The sequence below is a fragment of the Arvicola amphibius genome, chromosome 11, assembly GCF_903992535.2.
Source record: "Arvicola amphibius chromosome 11, mArvAmp1.2, whole genome shotgun sequence".
In the NCBI taxonomy this organism is placed as follows: Eukaryota; Metazoa; Chordata; class Mammalia; order Rodentia; family Cricetidae; genus Arvicola; species Arvicola amphibius.
The window spans coordinates 54,701,224-54,723,972 of NC_052057.2; the positions used below are offsets into that span (position 1 = coordinate 54,701,224).

Genomic DNA, 22,749 nt, shown 5'->3' on the forward strand with positions numbered 1-22,749 from the left:
GCAAGCCATCTAAGCCCATCAATCCAGCCTCTGCCCTGGGATGCCTTTTAGAGGCTCAGGCCTTAATGCCCCACTTACAGATTCCCACACTTGTCCATCTTTGTTCTAAAAAAATGGCCTCGTTACAATTTAGATAACAATCTAAAGTAATGCCTAATGGCACCTTTGATCTCCATATCTTATGGGGGCTTTCTAACTATTATCAGCATACAGGCAAATGGAAGGAGTTTCCTTATTTCCAAGCCTTTTACTATCTAAGCTCTAAGCCTAAGCCCTCTGTCCTTGCAAGTTGTTTACCTGCTCACATGTACCTGGCTATGCTATCTGCACCAGAAGAAACTTCCACTTCTGCTCTGGACCCAGCTAACAAACTCCTGTCTTTTTGACCTCAGCAGGTAGCTACTTCCATTCCTTCAGCTCCTACTCACATTCCTTTAGCTCCTACCCCATTCCTTCAGCTATAGCTCTGGACCCCCTAAAAAATCCACACCTTCCCGACCTCAACAGACAGATACTTCTACTCCTTTACTTCCCTCTGCTTCACCACCTCCCTTCACTCGCTCTTCAGCTCTCTCTCCCCCAATAACTACTCCATCAGCCCCGCTGGATCATTCTTCCTTTACTGTGCCTGGCTGCAACAGCCGCCCTGCGCTGGCACCCACCTTTACCCCTCCTCTCACACGCTCACATGCTGCTATGGAACCCAACCCTGACCAAGCCAAGCTGGCTGCAGTTCTTCCGTTGTGAGAGGTGGCCAATGTAGATGGATTGATTAGGGTACACATTCCTGTCTCCCTCTCAGAACTCTCCCATATATAACAAAAACTATGGTCCTATACATCTAATTCTACCACTTTCATAAAGCAATTCCAATATATTACCCAGTCTTATAAGCTCACCTTTCATGATAACTATATGATCCTATCTAATAACCTACTTCCTGAAGAACACAGGCGAGTTTGGGAGCAGGCCAGACTACATGTAGATGAGGTTCACCAAACACATGCAACACTCCCTCCAGGGGCAGAGGCAGTCCCAGAGCTAGAGCCTCTGGGATTATAATACTCCTGGTGGGATTTTAGCTAGGAACCGGTTTTTGACTTGCCTCCTGGCAGGTTTCTGCAAGGCTGCCCTCAAGTCAGTAAAATATAATAAGCTCTCAGAGGTCATTAAAGATATGAAGGAAAATTCTTCTGCACTTTTGGAACACATCATTAAAGCTCTGATACAATACAGCTTAGATCCAGAAAGCACTGAAGGCAGACAGTTACTCATGACTCATTTTTTTTTCTCAGTGCTACCCTGGCATTAAGGCTAAACTTAGACTTTTGGAGAAAGGCCTCTTTACCCTGCAGGCAGAAATCTTAGAGTTGGCTTTTAAGGTTTACCATGTGAGCAATCATTGTCACATGCTAGCCATGGCCCTCCCATAAGCTGAGGTGGCAGATTGCCTGATTGATGCTGTCTGTGCTGCTCCCTTGCCCCCTGGGGCTCAAGAACTGCCAGGCCCATTTATCAAATGTGGTAGAACTGGTTACTGGGCCTGAATATGCCCCAATCTTCATCTTGGTTCCACGAGACCTTGTCCAATATGTCATAGAGAAGGATATTGGGAAGTCAATTGTCCTCATGCACATAGTGGCATGGAGACAGCAAACCCAGAAAATTCACAAGTTGACCTTCTAAATCTGGCCATAGACAAGTGAGGCTGCCCAGACTCCTTTGTCCCAACCACAACCATCATCTGTAACAGGGAGCCACGGGTATCAGGAAGGAATTCTGGGGGCCTACCTCTCCTTCTAGTTTCCCTATTTTTGGGTAGGGGGACAGCTTTATCTACCTCAGCAGACCCCACCACTTAACTGTGTTTTTAGGGGTATTTATCTCATTCATTCATTTCTAGTCATGTCACCCTGCCCAGTACCTCTTATAGGAAGAGATCTTTTAGCAAAAGTAGGAGCTTCCATTTCATTTGCTCCTTCTATTCACTTTATTTCAGACTCAGCAGCAGCTCCCCTCCTCCTCATTCCCTCCCAACCTCACAGCCCCAATGTGTCTTTTCCTCTACCAGCCTCTCAGGTGAACTCCCAAGTCTGGGACACCCCAAACCCTTCTGTTGCTAAACATCATTCCCCCATAGTTATCCAATTACAAGATCCTACTAAGTATATTACCCAAGCTCAGTACCCCTCTCTCTCCAGAGCCTTAGGGGACTTAAACCTATTATCTCTGACCTTCTAAGAATAAAGCTATTTCGCCCCACCTCTACTCTCTTTAACACTCCTATACTTGCTGTTATAAAACCTAATGGAACCTATCACCTTGTTCAAGACCTCTGGCTTATTAACTCCGTGGTGGTCCCTCTTCATTCTGTAGTGCCTAAACCTTACACACTTCTTTCCACTATCCCCCCAGGAACCTCCCACTTCTCAGTTCTAGGTCTCAAGGATGCTTTTTTCTCTATTTCTCTCAGCTCTCGATCTCAAAATATCTTTGCCTTCACCTGTACTGACCCTGACACTCACTTCTCCACACAGCTCACCTGGACTGTCCTTCCCGAGGGATTATGGGACAACCCATACCTATTTGGTCAGGCATTAGCCTCTGATCCACTTACACTGTCTCTAAGTCTAAACTCATACAGTATGTAGATGATATTTTACATTGCAGTCCATCCTTGGAGATCAGCAAAACTGACACCTCTGCTTTTTTTTTTTAAATTTCCCATTCAAAAAGGGCTATAGAGTCTCACCTTCTAAGGACCTCTCAAGTTATTTATTTGGGATTAACTATTACTCCACCCCCGCCCCAAAAAAAACCCTAGACAGAAAAAAACTAATTCAGTCCCTTACAGTTCCTTCTACAAAAGAAGAGGTATTTATTGTTCCTAGGCTTCCTGAATTTCTGGATCCCCTCTTTTTCTCTCCTTGCCTGCTGCTTATACAAGGCAACTCTCAGCTCTCTGCATGACCTCCTTCTCCATCTCATTACTAAACCCTTCCAGAGACTCCAGCAAGCTCTTATCTAGGCCCCAGCTCTTCATCTCCCAGATATAACTCTTTCTTTTTCCCTCTATATAACAAAGAAGGTGGGATATGCCCTTGGGGTCCTAGGACATCAGCTGGGACCTTCCTTTGCATCTGCAGTATCCCTGTCAGACCCCACCACTCAGGGCTGGGTACCCTGCATACATGCTTTAGCAGACGCTGAACTTCTGATTTGAGACTTTAAGAAACTCTCCTTTGGGTCACCCACCACTATCTTCTATCACTACAATCTGTCCCATCTCTTAACTTACAAAGGCTTACAAAACTTACCCCCTTCCTGAGTTTTTTCCTTCCAAGTGGCACTAGAAGAAGATGCCACATTCACTTTCCAATGCTGCCTACTCCTTAATATCTCAAATCTCCTACCTCAACCTAACATCAATTATTCCCCATCTCATTCCTGCATAGAAACCTTAGATGATTTACTGCCCCACTGCTCACATATATAGGAGGGCAAACTGCCACAGGCCACTTATACCTGGTACACAGATGGCAGCTCCTTTTTATGTGAAGGGACCCATAGAACAAGCTATGCCACAGTGTCAGATACTGGGGTAGTGGAGTCACAGACACTCCCTGCTCATACCACTAATAGCAGGCCGAGTTAATAGCCTTTACCCATGCCTTCCAGATAGCAAAGGGAAATCTTTAAATGTTTACACAGACTTCAAATATGCCTTTTGTATCCTCCTGTCCCACACAGCTATCTGGAAGGTGTGTGGGCTTCTTATGACAAAAGGAGAATCCCTAACTAACTCAGGTTACATTATGGACCTGTTGAAGGCCTCCCACCCCGCCCAAAGCTATAGGATTTATGTATTGTTGGTCTCATCAGACTGACAGTTCCATTATTTTCAAGGGAAATAACTGGGCTGACAAAGCAGCTAGAACAGCAGCATTCCAGAGCCCAAACTTACCTCAGTCACCTCAGGGGTTCATACAGTACAGCCCGCATTCTTACAGACACCTCCTGACATCCAGCAAATTCTGTCCTATCTACATCAGCTCTTTCATCCTAATAGCAAAGCTCTGCTTCATTTTGTCAAGGCTCACCTCCAACTCACCCTGAGGACTGTCAAAAGCCCAGGTGGTAAGAAACAGTAACAAGTTTGGGGACATTCACAGCCCTTAAACTCCAAAAACTCACAAAACAGACTTTAACATAACAGGTTTATCACTGACTGCAGCAGTGTCTCCTGGTTGTTCAGGTAATACCATGATGCTAAAGGTGAACAAGTGCCTTAAGATTTGCTTCAGGTAAAACATTAAGTGGTCTAATAAATAATTCCCCTTTCCAATAATTTCCCCCTTTTTCCTCTCCCCACTCCACCATCTTCCATTCCAACACTATATCATCAAAATCATAAGCTTTTAATATGTCTAATGTAGAAGGGAGCGGCGGGGCTGCGTCCCGCCACCCGGCCACCGGCTAGCTTTACACCCGAAATAATTACACGGAAACTGTATTCTTTTAAAACACTGCCTGGCCCATAGTTTCAGCCTCTTATTGCCTAATTCTCACATCTTCCTTTAACCCAAATTTAGTAATCTGTGTAGCACCATGAGGTGTGGCTTACCAGGAGAGATCTTAACCTGCATCCATCTCGGAGAGGAGAAGCATGGAGACTCACTTATGGCGACTGCCTGAAGCATCTGCCCCACTCTACTTCCTTGTTCCCACAATTCTGTTCTGTCTACTCCACCTACCTAATTTTCTGTTCTCTTAAAGGGCCAAAGCAGTTTTCTTTATTAATTAACCAATGAAAGTAACATAGACAGATAACTCTCCTCCATCAGTCTAAAATTTATTTCTTTTCAGTTTTATTTTCATAAAAACTCCAGGGAGCCAATTGGACCTATCTAAAAGTACCAGACTCACTCAGAATAAGTATCATTTAATTCTTCCCTTATCATTCCTGGTCTCATGAACCCCTGAAAAATTTCCCTCTCCGCCTGCCCCCAACCCTCTATCTTCCATCTTGGGACTCTACTCCCTTAATCACCGGGATCTAAAATTTTTTCCAGATATAATTTTCTGCCTTTTCAGCATTTTGCAAGGTCTAAGCTGCCAGCCAACCAGTTCTGCAGAGCTGGGAAAAAACACCTCAGGACATGGTCAAGCATCTCAACTCTCCTATGCTCACAAAATCAGCAGGAAGCAGTCACGGGAGACAACACCCCATTCCCACCCATTAAACTCCCCAAATTTTTATAATAAACAAAAAATGGAATATAATGATTTCAACCACATAACGCTGATACTTCCAGGTTCTAGCGGTCATGCAGGTGCAGACAAGTCCTCAGACAGAAGTGCCTAATGGCCCCCAGGGATGTTAAAAGACCCCACATGACCCACATGCTGTGGATTATATAATCCATTTATGACTCAGCTAAGCCCTTGTATGCATGCATGGTTACATCATCCATGTATGACTCAGATAAGCCCTTGCACGCATGTGTGAACCCTATCATCTACATATGCCTGTGCTAGGCAGTTTTTAAAAGCTGGATGCACCATCTCTGCACACTGATTTCCTCAGGCCAGTAACGCCCCCTCTAATAACCTAAGGGGGTTTTATTGCATGTTCCGTGTTTCCTTCTCACTTGTGCCAGGTAATTTCACCTGTCCCACTCCTATCAGTAGAATGTGAGGGCTCTGTGAAATAAGTTACCTTGTTTTGTGCATTGCCATCTTTGTAGAACCTTGAATGACAACACTGCAGCAGGCTCCTAGGGAGTATTTATTGTGTGGGCAAATGACTGTAGATGTGTGGTTTATATTTGAACTGGGTCCCAGGTGAGTAGTTGTTTTAGAAGCTGAAGAATTTGGTAAGGTATTTTATAAGAGGAAGCAACATATGTAATTGTAAAATTGTCATGTATGTAGAGATCAGTTCTGTTCAACTAGAGCTCATATGCCTACCAGAAAGAAGAAATGGAGATGACTTTGGGCTAGGTGTAGAAAGAAAAGAATTGGACTTTCAATATCAATGGGTATCATAGAATGAGGAAGAAGACTTTAGAAAAAAACTTTGATTATAAAAACATGAAACTTATTTTGATAACGAGAAAATGGTACAATAAACTTTTTATCCCAGTCTACAACTTACACATGGCAATATCCTGATCCATTCTTGTTTATTTTGATGACTATTTTAGCATCTATACCTTTTCTCTATTAATATTTTTCTAAACAGGATCTGAGTATATTTTATTTTAACAAATTCAAAATATTTCTTATGTAAAAATTTTACAATGTCATCAGGTCTCTTTTCAGAATACACATTTTCCTCATCCTCTAAAGATTTTTCCCCCCTACAGTTCATTTGTTTGAATGAAGTACATAAACAGGTTAGATTTATACATCTTGATTGTGTTTTATATGTGATCAGCCTTCTCTTTCTTTTTTGTAATTTCTGTAGCATGAAATTGGACATTTACTGTAAAGCTTCCTCTAATCTGAATTTTGCTGATTAACTCTTCACAGTATCATCTATCAGGTTCCTGTTGTTCCCACTTTCTTAAGTGAGTTAGTTATTAGATCTTAATTCATGCTTTTCAGTACATTATTAGCTATAAGTTGCCCTTAAGTATTTAAATATAGCTAATAGAAACTGAGATATATTATAAATATAAAACACAGACTAGATTTTGAATGTTTAGTACCAAAATAGAAAACTCTTGTTTTTTGTTTATTGTTTGTTGAAATGGCAGTGTTTTAGATATGCTAAATTAATAGATAGTATTCCTGTTTCTTTTTACTTTTTGGAAATGCTAGAAAACTTTAAGTTATAAATGTCAAATAATTGTGTTTTACTGACCATGTTGATGGAGATTTAGGATATTATTATTATTGTGCAAGTAGTTTTACTGTCTCTTGGAAAGCCCTTGCTTTTGTAAATGTTAACTGGATTCATGAAATAACCAGGCCAGCTTGAAAATAAACAATTATATTTTTACTTATTATAAGGGGAAACTCACACCACAAGAATAGGAAGTCCAAGCTCTGCTGTGTCCTGCAGCAATCACCCAGAGAGAGTGAGCTCCTAGTCTATCCCAGTTTTTATTCCTGGGCTCCAGGTAGCCACGCCTTAATTAGGTTCCACTTCTTAGAGGTGATTGGTTAATAAAGCTTCCCCCACCATGTTTCCTGGTGGGGGAAGTATTAAAGCCATCAATGAGTGTAACTTAGTTCACTTGTTGCAAAATGGTGTTTTCCTAATTACCTCCTCCTTTTTACATTTGTTACCGTCCACTTCCCCTTAGCACCTTGTAGTCTCTGATAGAGTCTAGTCTTATCAAAACTGTAGTTTGTATAGTAAAATCACAATATTGATTCTCTCCTTTCATTTTCTGGCTTCATTGCATGTCTCTCTTGCATTTTTCCAATGCAGGTTTTCCTCCTGATGGAAAAGGTTTGTCTCAGGAAAAAGAGCTGCTGAGTCTCTTCTGTTTCTTCTCATTACCTCATGTGGGCTATCTATACATGGTTGTTAAATCGGTTGAGTTATTGTCAGTCTATTGGTATCCTGAGAAGTCTCAGCAAGCAGTTCTCACACCACAGTTTTTGCACGTCATTACAAGGTACGGCTTCACTGCTGCTTGTTAGTCTGACTCACTTGCTTTTCTCAAAGTTTTCAAACTGGTGCTAAACTCTTTGAGAATTTTATGCTTGTTATAGTGGTTTTATCAATGTTAAAGTTTAGCTTTGCCATTGTGGTGCTGCCTTAGACTGAATGGGAGACCTTGTAAAATCTAAACTTCTTAATGAAGGCTTTCAGAGAATTATGAAGAGTGGGGTGCAGTTGAACATCTCTTTAGAGCCCCTTTCTGAACCTTATCTCATGACCACCATCTCCTCTCAGTGTGAACTGAGTCATTTCATAATAGTTTAGAACTCAGAACAACCAGAAATGATCAGATTCTGTTCCTCAGTTAATAAAGCTGGAGAATCAGTTATAGTGAGGTCAAGATTCGCCATCATGTGACTAGTGGGTATCAGTTATTTTCAGGGTAGTCTTGGGCTGGCATGCTGAAAAATAAATTGATTTCTTTCTTTTTTAAAAAATAACATAATTCTTTATTGATTCTTAGGGATTTTCCCATTATGCACCCCAGTCCTCCTCACTTCCTTATCATCCATATCTGCCCCTCACCACTGCAGCACCCCTCCCCCAAAGAAAATCCTCCCAAAATTAATTTTAAAAAAAGAAAAGAAAAAACCCACCTTTCTTTTTTTATTTTTCCCATCTCTCCAACACCTTTTCATTCATCATAGTAACATTGGCAGTTGTTCATTGTGATGAGTCATTTATTTAATTCAAAGACTCTGGCACATCATCATCACTGAACCCTCACCAAAACTCCTCCCTTTTTTGTGGCCTGCTGTTTCCCCAAGTCACGAAGATCCTGAACCTATTGTTCTGCAGGATCAGCTCTTCATGTACTCCAGCAAATTATAGATGGTGTAGATGCTAGGATGGGCCACCTCAAGACCCAGGATGTGGGTCTGATTGGTGGCTGAGCTAGTCTTTCTGGGCTTCTGGGACTGTTCCACTCCAGCAAGATGTTGAGCCAGCTCTCCTAGGCCCATGTCATTGGGGCCAGCACTCCCAACCCCATGATGAGAGTTGGGGCCATCTCTTCTGAGAGAGAGGAATGGGAGGAGGGGACACTTCTGCTTAGTGCTTCTCTCAAGGAGAAGGGACAGCTATCCCAGGGCCAGTGAAGGCTGGCTGAGCACAGCCCTCAAATTTCAATACTCACAGTCCATATGAACACCTGGGGTAACATGGGCCATGAACATCAAGACAGACCCTAGCTACAGCATACGTGATCCTCAACAGCAATTGTTGTCTAGATGTCACCATGGCCCAGGTGGCAGGATGGGCTATCCATATAATTTTGGCTCTGGCAGCAGTATTGATTCTCAGATACCACCAATTCAGAAGGTTGGTCACACCCCAGACATCTTCTCAGCACTTGGTGGTAAAAGGAACAATGAACATCAACTCAGGCCCTGACTGCTGTATGGTCATGGACCTGGATGTTACCATGACTCCTGGTGGCAGCATGGGTCACTCAGTTGATAAACTGATTTCTTTTTTTTCTTTCTCTTCTTTCCTTCCTTCCTTCCTTCCTTCCTTCCTTCCTTCCTTCCTTCCTTTCTTTCTCTTTTTGACACGGTTTCTCTGTGTAATGGCTCTGGCTATCCTGAAACTAGTTCTTATATACCAGATTGGCCTGAAACTTACAGAGTTCTGCCTGTCTCTACGTCCCTTGTGCTGGGATTAAAGGCATGCACCACTGCCACTCAGCGATAAAACTGATTTCTTAAACCAGAGTTTGATGCCATTTAATTTTTATCTTTATGGTAGTATCGGTTTTTATATTCTATTTCTTTTATTTTCCATTCAAAACTTTACACTTCCTCCCCACCTCCCATTCCTCTCCTGCTCCCCCACTTACCCTCCACCTTCCCCTCCCTCCTTAGAGAGGGCAAGGAACCATGCCCTGTGGGAAGTCCAAGGCCCTCCCCCATACATCCAGGCCTAGGAAGCTGTGCATCCAAATAGAATAGGGTCCCAAAAAGCCAGTACATGCAGTAGAAACAAGTCCCAGTGCCTTTATCAATTGCTTCTCAGTCAGACCCCATTGTTAGCCACATTCAGAGAGTCTGGTTTGATCACATGCTCCTTCAGTCCCAGTCCAGCTGGATTTGGTGAGCTCCCTTTAGAACAGGCACACTGCCTCAGTGAGTGGACAAACCCCTCACAGTCCTGACTTCCTTGCTTGTCTTTTCCCTCCTTCTGCTCTTCAACTGGACCTTGGGAGCTCAGCCCGTTGCTCTGATGAGAGTCTCTGTCTCTATCTCCATACTTCACCAGACAAAGATTCTATGGTGATATTCGAGATAAAATCATCAGTGTGATTGTGGGGCAAGAACATTTCAGGCAACTTTTCCTCTGCTGCCCAAGGACCTAGCTGGGGACATTCCCTTGGATACCTGGGATCCCCTATAGAGCCAAGTCTCTCACCAACTCTAAAATGGCTCCCTTAATGTAGATATCTTCTTCCCTGCTCCTATATCTGCCCTTCCTCCATCTCCACGCTCCCACTCCCCCAAGCTCTCCCCAGTCTTTCCCTTCTCCCTTCTCTCTCCCCTTCCCCCCTCCCCCAACTCAACTCCCACATCATGCTTCCAACTATTGCCAATGATCTTGATTGCTTCCAATTTCCAGGAGGATCTATATATGTTTTTCTTTGGGTTCACCTTGTTATTTGGCTTCTCTAGGCTTGTGAACTATGGGCTTAATGTTCTTTGTTTATGGCTAGAGTCCACTAATGAATGAGTACTTACCATAATCATCTCTTTGTGTATGAATTATCTCACTCAGGATAGTGTTTTCTATTTCCATCCATTTGCATGCAAAATTCAAGATGTCATTGTTTTTTACCACTGAGTAGTACTCTAATGCGTATATAGTCCACACTTTATCCATACTTCCATTGAGGGACATCTAGGTTGTTTCCAGGTTTGGGCTATTACAAATAATGCTGCTATGAACATAGCTGAACAAATGCTTTTGTAGTATGACTGGGCATCTCTTGGGTATATTCCCAAGAATGGTATTGCTGGATCCTGAGGTAGGTTAATTCTCAATTTCCTGAGAAACTGCCACACTGATTTTCTTTTTTTCTTTTTTTTTTTTCTCATGGTTTATTTTTTTTTATTTTTTTTTTTATTTTTTTTTTATATTTAAAAATTTCCATCTCCTTCCCTCCTCCTCCCCCCTCCCTCCCCTCCTCCTCCCCCTTCCCTCCCCTCCTTCTCCCCCTTCCCTCCCCTCCCCTCCACCCATACCTCCCCTCCCTCCCTCTCAAGGCCAAGGAGCCATCAGGGTTCCCCACTCTATGCTAAGACCAAGGTCCTCCCAGCTCCCCCCAGGTCCAGGAAGGTGATCGACCAAGCTGAAAAGGCTCCCACAGAGCCTGTCCATGAAGAACAATCAGAGCCCAGAGCCATTGTCCTTTGCTTCTCAGTCAGCCCCCGCTGTTGGCCACACTCAGAGAGACGGGTTTGGTCGCATGATCCATCAGTCCCATTCCAACTGGAGTTGGTGATCTCCCATTAGTTCTGTCCCACCGTTTCCATGAGTGAACGCACCCCTCTCGTTCCTGACTTTCTCCCTCATGTTCTCGCTCCTTCTGCTCCTCATCGGGACCTTGGGAGCTCAGTCCAGTGCTCCAATGTGGGGCTCAGTCATCTTCCCCATCTGTCGCCAGCTGGAGGTTCCCTCACGGTCCTGACTTTCTTTCTCATGTTCTCTCTCCTTCTGCTCCTCATCAGGACCTTGGGAGCTCAGTCCGGTGCTCCAAGGTGGGGCTCTGTCATTTTCTTCATCTATCGTCAGGTGGAGATTCTATGGTGATATGCAAGAAATTCATCAGTATGGCTATAGGAACTGGCCTTTTCAGGCTCCCTCTCCTCAGCTGCCCAAGGAACTAACTGGGGGCGTCTCCCTGGAAACCTGGGAACCCCTCTAGGGTCAAGTCTCTTGACAACCCTCAGGTAGCGCCTTAAATTAAGATATGTGCTTCCCTGCTCTCATATCCACCCTTCCTATATCCCAAGCACCCCATTCCTCCGAGCTCCCCCCGTTCTCCCCTTCACACTTTTCTCTCCCCATCTTCCCTTGGCCCAGTCTTGCCCAACCCTCAAGTTCCCAATTTTGCCTGGCGATCGTGTCTACTTCCAATATCCAGGAGGATTACTATATCTTTTTTGGGAGTTCACCTTCTTATTATCTTCTCAAGGATCCCAAACTTATAGGCTCGATGTCCTTTAATCATGGCTAGAAACCGAATATGAGTGAGTACATCCCATGTTCATCTTTATGGGTCTGGGTTACCTCACTCAGAATAGTGTTTTCTATTTCCATCCATTTGCCTGCAAAATTCAAGATGTCATTGTTTTTTACCGCTGAGTAGTATTCTAGCATGTATATATTCCACAGTTTCTTCATCCATTCTTCCACTGAAGGGCATCTAGGCTGTCTCCAGGATCTGGCTATTACAAATAATGCTGCTATGAACATAGATGAGCATATGCTTTTGTTGTATGATTGGGCATCTCTTGGGTAGATTCCCAATAGTGGAATTGCTGGGTCCTGGGGTAGGTTGATCCCGAATTTCCTGAGAAACCGCCACACTGCTTTCCAAAGTGGTTGCACAAGTTTGCATTCCCACCAGCAATGGATGAGTGTGCCCCTTACCCCACAACCTCTCCAGCAAAGGTTATTATTGGTGTTTTGGATTTTAGCCAATCTGACAGGTGTAAGATGATATCTCAAAGTTGTTTTGATTTGCATTTCCCTGATAGCTAGGGAGGTTGAACATGACCTTAAGTGTCTTTTGGCCATTCGAACTTCTTCTGTTGAGAATTCTCTGTTCAGTTCAGCGCCCCATTTTTTAATTGGGTTAATTGGCATTTTACCGTCTAGTCTCTTGAGTTCCTTATATATTTTAGAGATCAGACCTTTGTCAGTTGCAGGGTTGGTGAAGATCTTTTCCCAGTCAGTAGGCTGCCTTTGTGTCTTAGTGACAATGTCCTTTGCTTTACAGAAGCTGCTCAACTTCAGGAGGTCCCATTTATTCAATGTTGCCCTTAAAGTCTGTGCAGCTGGGGTTATGCATAGGAAACGGTTCCCTGTGCCCATTTGTTGCAGAGTACTTCCCACTTTCTCCTCTATCAAGCTCAATGTGTTCAAATTAATATTGAGGTCTTTAATCCATTTGGACTTGAGTTTTGTGCATGGTGATAGATATGGATCTACTTTCATTCTTCTACAGGTTGACATCCAGTTATGCCAGCACCATTTGTTGAAGATGCCCTCTTTCTTCCATTGTGTACTTTTGGCTCCTTTATCAAAAATCAGGTGTTCATAGGTTTGTGGTTTAAGATCCGGGTCTTCTATACGATTCCATTGGTCAACTTCTCTGTTATTATGCCAATACCAAGCCGTTTTCAATACTGTAGCTTTGTAATAGAGTTTGAAGTCAGGGATGGTAATGCCTCCAGTAGTACCTTTATTGTATAAGATTTTTTTGGCTATCCTGGGTTTCTTGTTTTTCCATATAAAGTTGATTATTGTCCTCTCAATCTCTGTGAAGAATTTTAATGGGACCTTGATTGGGATTGCATTGAATCTATAGATTGCTTTTGGTAGAATTGCCATTTTTACTATGTTGATCCTCCCAATCCACGAGCAGGGGAGATCCTTCCATTTTCTGGTATCCTCTTCAATTTCTTTCTTCAAAGACTTAAAGTTCTTGTCAAATAAATCCTTCACTTCCTTGGTTAGCGATACTCCCAGATATCTTATGCTATTTGTGGCTATTGTAAAAGGTGATACTTCTCTGATTTCCCTCTCTGCTTCCTTATCCTTTGTGTATAGGAGGGCGACTGATTTTTTGGAGTTGATCTTGTATCCTGCCACGTTACTGAAGAAGTTTATCAGCTGTAGGAGTTCTTTGGTGGAGTTTTTGGGGTCGCTTATGTATACTATCATATCATCTGCAAATAATGAAAGTTTAACTTCTTCCTTTCCAAATTGAATCCCCTTGATTCCCTTATGTTGTCTTATTGCTATTGCTAGAACTTCAAGCACTATATTGAAGAGATAAGGAGAGAGTGGACAGCCTTGTCGTGTTCCTGAATTTAGTGGGATAGCCTTGAGTTTCTCTCCGTTTAATTTGATGTTAGGTGTCGGCTTGCTGTAAATAGCTTTTATTATATTTAGGAATGACCCTTGTATCCCTAATCTCTCCAAGACCTTTATCATAAAAGGGTGCTGAATTTTGTCAAATGCTTTTTCAGCATCTAATGAGATGACCATATGGTTTTTTTCCTTCAGTTTGTTTATATGATGGATTACATCAATAGATTTTCGTATGTTGAACCAGCCCTGCATCTCTGGGATGAAGCCTACTTGATCGTAATGGATAATTTTTCTAATGTGTTCTTGGATTCGGTTTGCCAGTATTTTATTGAGAATTTTTGCGTCAATGTTCATGAGTGAGATTGGCCTGTAATTCTCTTTCTTGGTTGAGTCTTTGTGTGGTTTAGGTATCAGGGTAACTTGTAGCTTCATAGAAGGAATTTGGCAGTGACTCTTGTGTTTCTATATTATGAAATACCTTAAGGAGTATAGGTATTAGGTCTTCTTGGAAGTTCTGGTAGAATTCCGCATTGAAACCATCTGGTCCTGGGCTCTTTTTGGTAGGGAGGTTTCTGATAACAGTTTCTAATTCTTCGCGACTAACAGGACGATTTAGAGCATTTACCTGGTCCTGGTTTAACTTTGGTATATGGTATTTATCTAAAAAACTGTCCATTTCTTTTACATTTTCCAATTTTGTGGCATACAGGCTTTTGTAGTAAGATCTAATGATTTTCTGAATTTCCTCTGTGTCTGTGGTTATGTCCCCCTTTTCATTTCTGATCTTGTTAATTTGCGTGTTCTCCCTCTGCCGTTTGATTAGTTTGGCTAAGGGTTTGTCAATCTTGTTGATTTTCTCCAAGAACCAGCTTCTTGTTTCATTGATTCTTTGGATTGTTTTCTGTGTTTCTATTTTGTTGATTTCTGCCCTCAGTTTGATTATTTCCAGTCTTCTACTTCTCCTAGGTGAGTCTGCTTCTTTTTTTTCCAGAGCTTTCAGGTGTGCTGTTAAGTCACCAATGAGTGCTTTCTCCGTTTTCTTTAAGTGGGCACTTAGTGCTATGAACTTTCCTCTTAGCACTGCTTTCATTGTGTCCCATAGGTTTGAGTATGTTGTGTCTTTGTTTTCATTAAATTCAAGAAAGACTTTAATTTCTTTCTTTATTTCTTCCTTGACCCAGGTGTGGGTCAGTAGTTGACTGTTCAGTTTCCATGAGTTTGTGGGCCTTCTGGGGGTAGCATTGTTGTTGAATTCTAATTTTAATCCTTGGTGATCTGATAAGACACAGGTGGTTACTAATATTTTTTTGTAACTGTGGAAGTTTGCTTTGTTACCAAGTATATGGTCAATTTTCGAAAAGGTTCCATGAGCCGCAGAGAAGAAGGTATATTCTTTCCTATTTGGGTGGAATGTTCTATAGATGTCTGTTAAGTCCATTTGGTTCATTACCTCCATTAAGTCTTTCAATTCTCTGTTAGGTTTCTGTCTGATTGACCTGTCCATTGGTGAGAGAGGAGTGTTGAAGTCTCCAACTATTAGTGTGTGTGGTTTGATGGCTGCCTTGAGTTCTAGAAGTGTTTCTTTTACATAAGTGGGAGCTTTTATATTAGGGGCATAGATATTCAGGATTGAGACTTCATTCTGAAGGATTTTTCCTGTTATGAGTATAAAGTGTCCCTTTCCATCTCTTCTGATTGATTTTAGTTTGAAGTCAACTTTGTTGGAAATTAGTATGGCCACACCCGCTTGTTTCTTAGGGCCATTTGCTTGATAAACCTTTTCCCAACCCTTTACTCTGAGTAGGTGCCTGTCTTTGTGGTTGAGGTGTGTTTCTTGTAAACAGCAAAATGTTGGATTCTGTTTTCGTATCCAGTCTCTTAGCCTGTGCCTTTTTATAGGTGAATTGAGTCCATTGATATTAAGTGATATTAATGACCAGTGGTTGTTAACTTCAGTCATTTTTAGTAGTAGAGTTTGTGTGTTTCCCTTCTTCTAGTTGTGCTGGTGAAGGGTCGCTAGATGCCTGAGTTATTGTCGGGGTTGTTGGACTCCTTGGTTTGTGATTTTCCTTCTATTACTTTCTGCAAGGCTGGATTTGTGGCTCCGTATTGTTTAAATCTGTTTATGTCCTGGAATATCTTGTTTTCTCCATCAATGGTGAATGCAAGCTTTGCTGGGTATAATAGTCTAGGCTTGCATCCATGTTCCCTAAGTGTCTGTAGCACATCTATCCAAGCTCTTCTGGCTTTCATGGTTTCCATTGAGAAATCAGGTGTAATTCTGATAGGTTTCCCTTTATATGTTACTTGACCTTTTTCCTTTGCAGCTCTTAATATCTGTTCTTTATTCTGTATGTTTTGTGTTTTGATTATTATATGGCGTGGGGATGCTTTCTTTTGATCCAGTCTATTTGGTGTTCTGTAGGCTTCTTGTACTTTCATAGGAACATCCTTCTTTAGGTTGGGGAAGTTTTCTTCTATAATTTTGTTGAATATGTTTTCTGGGCCTTTGAGTTGTAATTCTTCTCCTTCTTCTACCCCAATTATTCTTAGGTTTGGTCTTTTCATGGTGTCCCAGATTTCCTGAATGTTTTGTGTTAAGAATTTGTTAGATTTGTTTAGTTCTTTAATCTGTGAGTTTATTTCCTCTATAGTATCTTCAGAGTCCGAGATTCTTTCTTCCATCTCTTGTATTCGGTTGGAAATACTTGTCTCTGAAGTTTCTGTTCGTTTACTCAGAGTTTCCATTTCCAGTCGTCCCTCAGATTGTGTTTTCTTCAATACCTCCATTTCATTTATCAGGTCTTGTACTGTTTCCCTTACCTGTTTGATTGCTTTTTCTTGTTTTTCTTGTTTTTCTTGGGTATCTTTGAGAGATTTATTTATTTCGTCTACCTTTTTGTTTGTCATCTCCATTTCTTTATGGCAGTTTTTTAACTCCTGTTTAAGGTCCTCTATTATTTTCATAAAGTACTGTTTAATGTCGGTTTCTTCTATTTCTTCTGGGGTAGGGTGTTCAATTCTTGTTGTTTCGGGGTGTCTGGCTTGTGGTGATGTCATGTTGCCTTTCATGTTGTTGGAGGAGCTCCTGCATTGGCGCCTGCCCATCTCTTCCTTCAAAAGGAGCGCGGAGGTGTTTGGTGTCCCCAAAGAATGATGGATCCTCCTGCAGACTGTCAGGTCCCCTTGCAGGCCAAGCAGCTCTCAGACAAAGGCCTACCTTGCCCCAGGCAGTCAAATGAAGGAGGGGACCTCCCACCGGCCTGGGTGCACTCAATTCCAGGTCCCCAGAGCCCAAACAGGCTGAGCTGTGGGATTTTGTGGCCCCAAAGACGGGAGGATGAGGCAGGGGGAGGGGGGGAGGATTTTGGGTGCAAGCTGGGAAGGGACAGGAAGAGAGAGGCGGTATCCGGGGAGAATAACCCCTGCAGGAAGAGCAGGAAGTGTGCTGGTGGCAGGAGGAGTTGTGGAGAGTCGGTGGTCCCTCTCTGGGCAGCTGCCGCGGTTGGGGCACTCACTCCTCACTCACCCCAAAGAACGATGGATCCTCCTGCAGACTGTCAGGTCCCCTTGCAGGCCAAGCAGCTCTCAGACAAAGGCCTACCTTGCTCCGGGCAGTCAAATGAAGGAAGGGACCTCCCACCGGCCTGGGTGCACTCAATTCCAGGTACCCAGAGCCCAAACAGGCTGAGCTGTGGGATTTTGTGGCCCCAAAGACGGGAGGATGAGGCAGGGGCGGGGGGGAGGATTCTGGGTGCAAGCTGGGAAGGGACAGGAAGAGAGAGGCAGTATCCGGGGAGAATAACCCCTGCAGGAAGAGCAGGAAGTGTGCTGGTGGCAGGGGGAGTTGTGGAGAGTCGGTGGTCCCTCTCCGGGCAGCTGCCGCGGTTAGGGCACTAACTCCTCACTCTCCCCAAAGAACGATGGATCCTCCTGCAGACTGTCAGGTCCCCTTGCAGGCCAAGCAGCTCTCAGACAAAGGCCTACCTTGCTCCGGGCAGTCAAATGAAGGAGGGGACCTCCCACCGGCCTGGGTGCACTCAATTCCAGGTCCCCAGAGCCCAAACAGGCTGAGCTGTGGGATTTTGTGGCCCCAAAGACGGGAGGATGAGGCAGGGGTGGGGGAGGATTCTGGGTGCAAGCTGGGAAGGGACAGGAAGAGAGAGGCAGTATCCGGGGAGAATAACCCCTGCAGGAAGAGCAGGAAGTATGCTGGTGGCAGGGGGAGTTGTGGAGAGTCGGTGGTCCCTCTCCGGGCAGATGCCGCGGTTCGGGCACTCACTCCTCAGTCATCCCAAAGAATGATGGATCCTCCTGCAGACTGTCAGGTCCCCTTGCAGGCCAAGCAGCTCTCAGTCAAAGGCCTACCTTGCTCCGGGCAGTCAAATGAAGGAGGGGACCTCCCACCGGCCTGGGTGCACTCAATTCCAGGTACCCAGAGCCCAAACAGGCTGAGCTGTGGGATTTTGTGGCCCCAAAGACGGGAGGATGAGGAAGGGGGAGGGGCGGAGGATTCTGGGTGCAAGCTGGGAAGGGACAGGGAGAGAGAGGCGGTATCCGGGGAGAATAACCCCTGCAGGAAGAGCAGGAAGTGTGCTGGTGGCAGGAGGAGTTGTGGAGAGTCGGTGGTCCCTCTCTGGGCAGCTGCCACGGTTCGGGCACTCACTCCTCACTCACCCCAAAGAACGATGGATCCTCCTGCAGACTGTCAGGTCCCCTTGCAGGCCAAGCAGCTCTCAGACAAAGGCCTACCTTGCTCCGGGCAGTCAAATGAAGGAGGGGACCTCCCACCGGCCTGGGTGCACTCAATTCCAGGTACCCAGAGCCCAAACAGGCTGAGCTGTGGGATTTTGTGGCCCCAAAGACGGGAGGATGAGGCAGGGACGGGGGGGAGGATTCTGGGTGCAAGCTGGGAAGGGACAGGAAGAGAGAGGCAGTATCCGGGGAGAATAACCCCTGCAGGAAGAGCAGGAAGTGTGCTGGTGGCAGGGGGAGTTGTGGAGAGTCGGTGGTCCCTCTCAGGGCAGCTGCCGCGGTTCGGGCACTAACTCCTCACTCTCCCCAAAGAACGATGGATCCTCCTGTAGACTGTCAGGTCCCCTTGCAGGCCAAGCAGCTCTCAGACAAAGGCCTACCTTGCTCCGGGCAGTCAAATGAAGGAGGGGACCTCCCACCGGCCTGGGTGCACTCAATTCCAGGTCCCCAGAGCCCAAACAGGCTGAGCTGTGGGATTTTGTGGCCCCAAAGACGGGAGGATGAGGAAGGGGGAGGGGGGGAGGATTCTGGGTGCAAGCTGGGAAGGGACAGGGAGAGAGAGGCGGTATCCGGGGAGAATAACCCCTGCAGGAAGAGCAGGAAGTGTGCTGGTGGCAGGGGGAGTTGTGGAGAGTCGGTGGTCCCTCTCTGGGCAGCTGCCGCGGTTGGGGCACTCACTCCTCACTCACCCCAAAGAACAATGGATCCTCCTGCAGACTGTCAGGTCCCCTTGCAGGCCAAGCAGCTCTCAGACAAAGGCCTACCTTGCTCCGGGCAGTCAAATGAAGGAAGGGACCTCCCACCGGCCTGGGTGCACTCAATTCCAGGTACCCAGAGCCCAAACAGGCTGAGCTGTGGGATTTTGTGGCCCCAAAGACGGGAGGATGAGGCAGGGGCGGGGGGGAGGATTCTGGGTGCAAGCTGGGAAGGGACAGGGAGAGAGAGGCGGTATCCGGGGAGAATAACCCCTGCAGGAAGAGCAGGAAGTGTGCTGGTGGCAGGGGGAGTTGTGGAGAGTCGGTGGTCCCTCTCCGGGCAGCTGCCGCGGTTAGGGCACTAACTCCTCACTCTCCCCAAAGAACGATGGATCCTCCTGCAGACTGTCAGGTCCCCTTGCAGGCCAAGCAGCTCTCAGACAAAGGCCTACCTTGCTCCGGGCAGTCAAATGAAGGAGGGGACCTCCCACCGGCCTGGGTGCACTCAATTCCAGGTCCCCAGAGCCCAAACAGGCTGAGCTGTGGGATTTTGTGGCCCCAAAGACGGGAGGATGAGGCAGGGGTGGGGGAGGATTCTGGGTGCAAGCTGGGAAGGGACAGGAAGAGAGAGGCAGTATCCGGGGAGAATAACCCCTGCAGGAAGAGCAGGTAGTGTGCTCGTGGCAGGGGGAGTTGTGGAGAGTCGGTGGTCCCTCTCCGGGCAGCTGCCGCGGTTCGGGCACTCACTCCTCACTCACCCCAAAGAATGATGGATCCTCCTGCAGACTGTCAGGTCCCCTTGCAGGCCAAGCAGCTCTCAGTCAAAGGCCTACCTTGCTCCGGGCAGTCAAATGAAGGAGGGGACCTCCCACCGGCCTGGGTGCACTCAATTCCAGGTCCCCAGAGCCCAAACAGGCTGAGCTGTGGGATTTTGTGGCCCCAAAGACGGGAGGATGAGGCAGGGGGAGGGGGGTAGGATCCATACTGATTTTCAAAGTGGTTGCACAAGTTTGCATTTTCACCAGCAATGGATGAGTGTTCCCCTTACTCCACATCCTCTTTCGCATAGGCTATCATTGGTGTTTTTGATTTTAGCCATTCTGACAGTTGTAAGATGGTATCTTAGAGTTGTTTTGATTTGCATTTCCCTGATCGCTAAGGAGGTTGAGCATGACCTTAAGTGTCTTTTGGTCATTCAAACTTCTTTTAAGAATTCTCTGTTCAGTTCAGTACCCCATTTTTTAATTGGATTAATTAAAATTTTAAAGTCTAGTTTTTTGAGTTCTTTATATGTTTTAGAGATCAGACCTTTGTCTGATGCGGGGTTGGTGAAGATCTCCCATTCAGTAGGTTGCCTTTTTCTCTTACTGACAGTGTCCTTTGCTTTACAGATGCTGCTCAGTTTTAGGAGGTCCCATTTATTCAATGTTGCCCTTATTGTCTGTGCTACTGGGGTTATATGTAGGAAGTAGTCTCCTGTGCCCATGAATTGTAAGCTACTTCCCACTTTCTCTTCTATCAGGTTCAGTATGGTTGGATTAATATTGAGGTCTTTAATCCATTTGGACTTGAGTTTTGTGCATGATGATAGATATGGATCTACTTTGATTCTTCTACAGGTTGACATCCAGTTCTGTCAACACCATTTGTTGAAGATGGTTTCTTTCTTCCATTATATAATTTTAGCTCCTTTGTCGAAAATCAGGAGTTCATAGGTTTGTGGGTTAATATCCAGGTCTTTGATTTGATTCCATTGGATGACATCGCTGTTTTTATTCCAATACCAAGCTGTTTTCATTACTGAGCTCTGTAATAGAGTTTGACGTCAGGGATGGTAATGTTTCCAGAAGTTCCTTTACTGTATAGTATTGTTTTGGCTATCCTAGGTTTTTTGTTTTTCCATATAAAGATGATTATTGTTCTCTCAAGGTCTGTGAAGAATTTTATTGTGATTTTGATGGGGGATTGTGTTGAATTTATAGGTTGCCTTTGGTAGAATTGCCATTTTTACTATGTTGATCCTACCCATCCAAGAGCAAAGGAGGTCTTTCCATTTTCTGGTGTCCTCTTCAATTTCTTTCTTCAATGCCTTAAAGTTCTTTTCAAATAGATCTTTCACTTCCTTGGTTAGAGTTACCCCAAGATATTTTATGCTATTTGTGGCTATCGTGAAAGGTGAAGTTTCTCTGATTTCCCTCTTTGCTTCTCTATCCTTTATGTATGGGAGGGCTACTGATTTTTTTAAGTTGATCTTGTATCCTGCCACATCACTGAAGGTATTTATCAGCTGTAGGAGTTCTTTGGTAGAGGTTTGGGGTCACTGATCTACACTATCATTTCATCTGCAAATAACGAACGTTTGACTTCATCCTTTCCGATTCAAATCCCCTTGATCTCCTGATGTTGTCTTATTGCTATTGCTAGAACTGAAGAACTATGTTGAAGAGATATGGTGAGAGTGGACAGCCTTGTCTTGTTCCTGAATTTAGTGGAATGGCTTTGAGTTTATCTCCATTTAATTTGATATTAGCTGTTGACTTGTATATTGCTTTTATTATATTTAGGTATGATTCTTGTATCCCTAACCTTTCCAAGACCTTTATCATAAAGGGATATTGAATTTTGTCAAATGCTTTTTCAGCATCTAATGAAATGTTCATGTTTTTTTCTTTCAGTTTATTTATATGCTCGGTTACATTAATAGATTTTTATATGTTGAACCAGCCCTGCATCTTGGGATGAAGCCTACTTGATCATAATGTATAATTTTTTTTGATTTGGTTTACCAATATTTTATTGAGAATTGAATTGATTTAATTTTGGTATATGGTATTTATCTAAAAACAAGTCCATTTCTTTACATTTTCCAACTTAGTGGCATATAGGCTTTTGTACTAAGACCTAATGATTCTCTGAATTTCTTCAGTGTCTGTTGTTATGTCCCCCTTTTCATTTCTGATCTTGATAATCTGTGTGTTCTCTCTCTGCCTTTTTATTAATTTGGATAAAGGTTTGTCAATCTTGTTGACTTTCTCAAAGAACCAGCTCTTTGTTTCATTGCTTCTTTTGATTGTTTTCTGTGTTTCTATTTAGTTGATTTCAGCCCTTATTTTGATTATTTCCAGTCTTCTACTCCTCCTGGGTGAGTTAGCTTCTTTTTTTTCTAGAGCTTTCAGGTGTGCTGTTAAGTCCCTAATGTGAACTTTCTCCGTTTTCTTAATGTGGGCACTTAGAGCTATGAACTTTTCTCTCAGAACTGCTTTCATCGTGTCCCATAGGTTTGGGTATGTTGTATCTTTATTTTAATTGAATTCAAGAAAGACTTTAATTTCTTTCTTTATTTCTTCCCTGACCCAGGGGTGGTTCAGTAGTTGACTGTTCAGTTTCCATTAGTTTGTAGGCTTTCTGGAGGTAGAATTATTGTTAAATTCTAACTTTATTCCATGGTGACCCAATAAAACACAGGTTGTTACTAAAATTTTTTTGTATCTGTGGAGGTTTGCTTTGTTACCGAGTATGTGATCATTTTTT

At 44.1% G+C, this 22,749-nt stretch overlaps 1 protein-coding gene across 1 annotated transcript in view; it reads left to right on the forward strand.

The window, feature by feature from the left end:
* The window catches only part of Hps3 (HPS3 biogenesis of lysosomal organelles complex 2 subunit 1), an 89,521-nt gene that overhangs the window by 11,782 nt on the left and 54,990 nt on the right, over window positions 1–22,749 (forward strand). Inside the window, 1 exon segment of the mRNA XM_038346931.1 lies at window positions 7,442–7,631. Within this exon segment, the coding sequence (XP_038202859.1) occupies window positions 7,442–7,631 (190 nt within the window).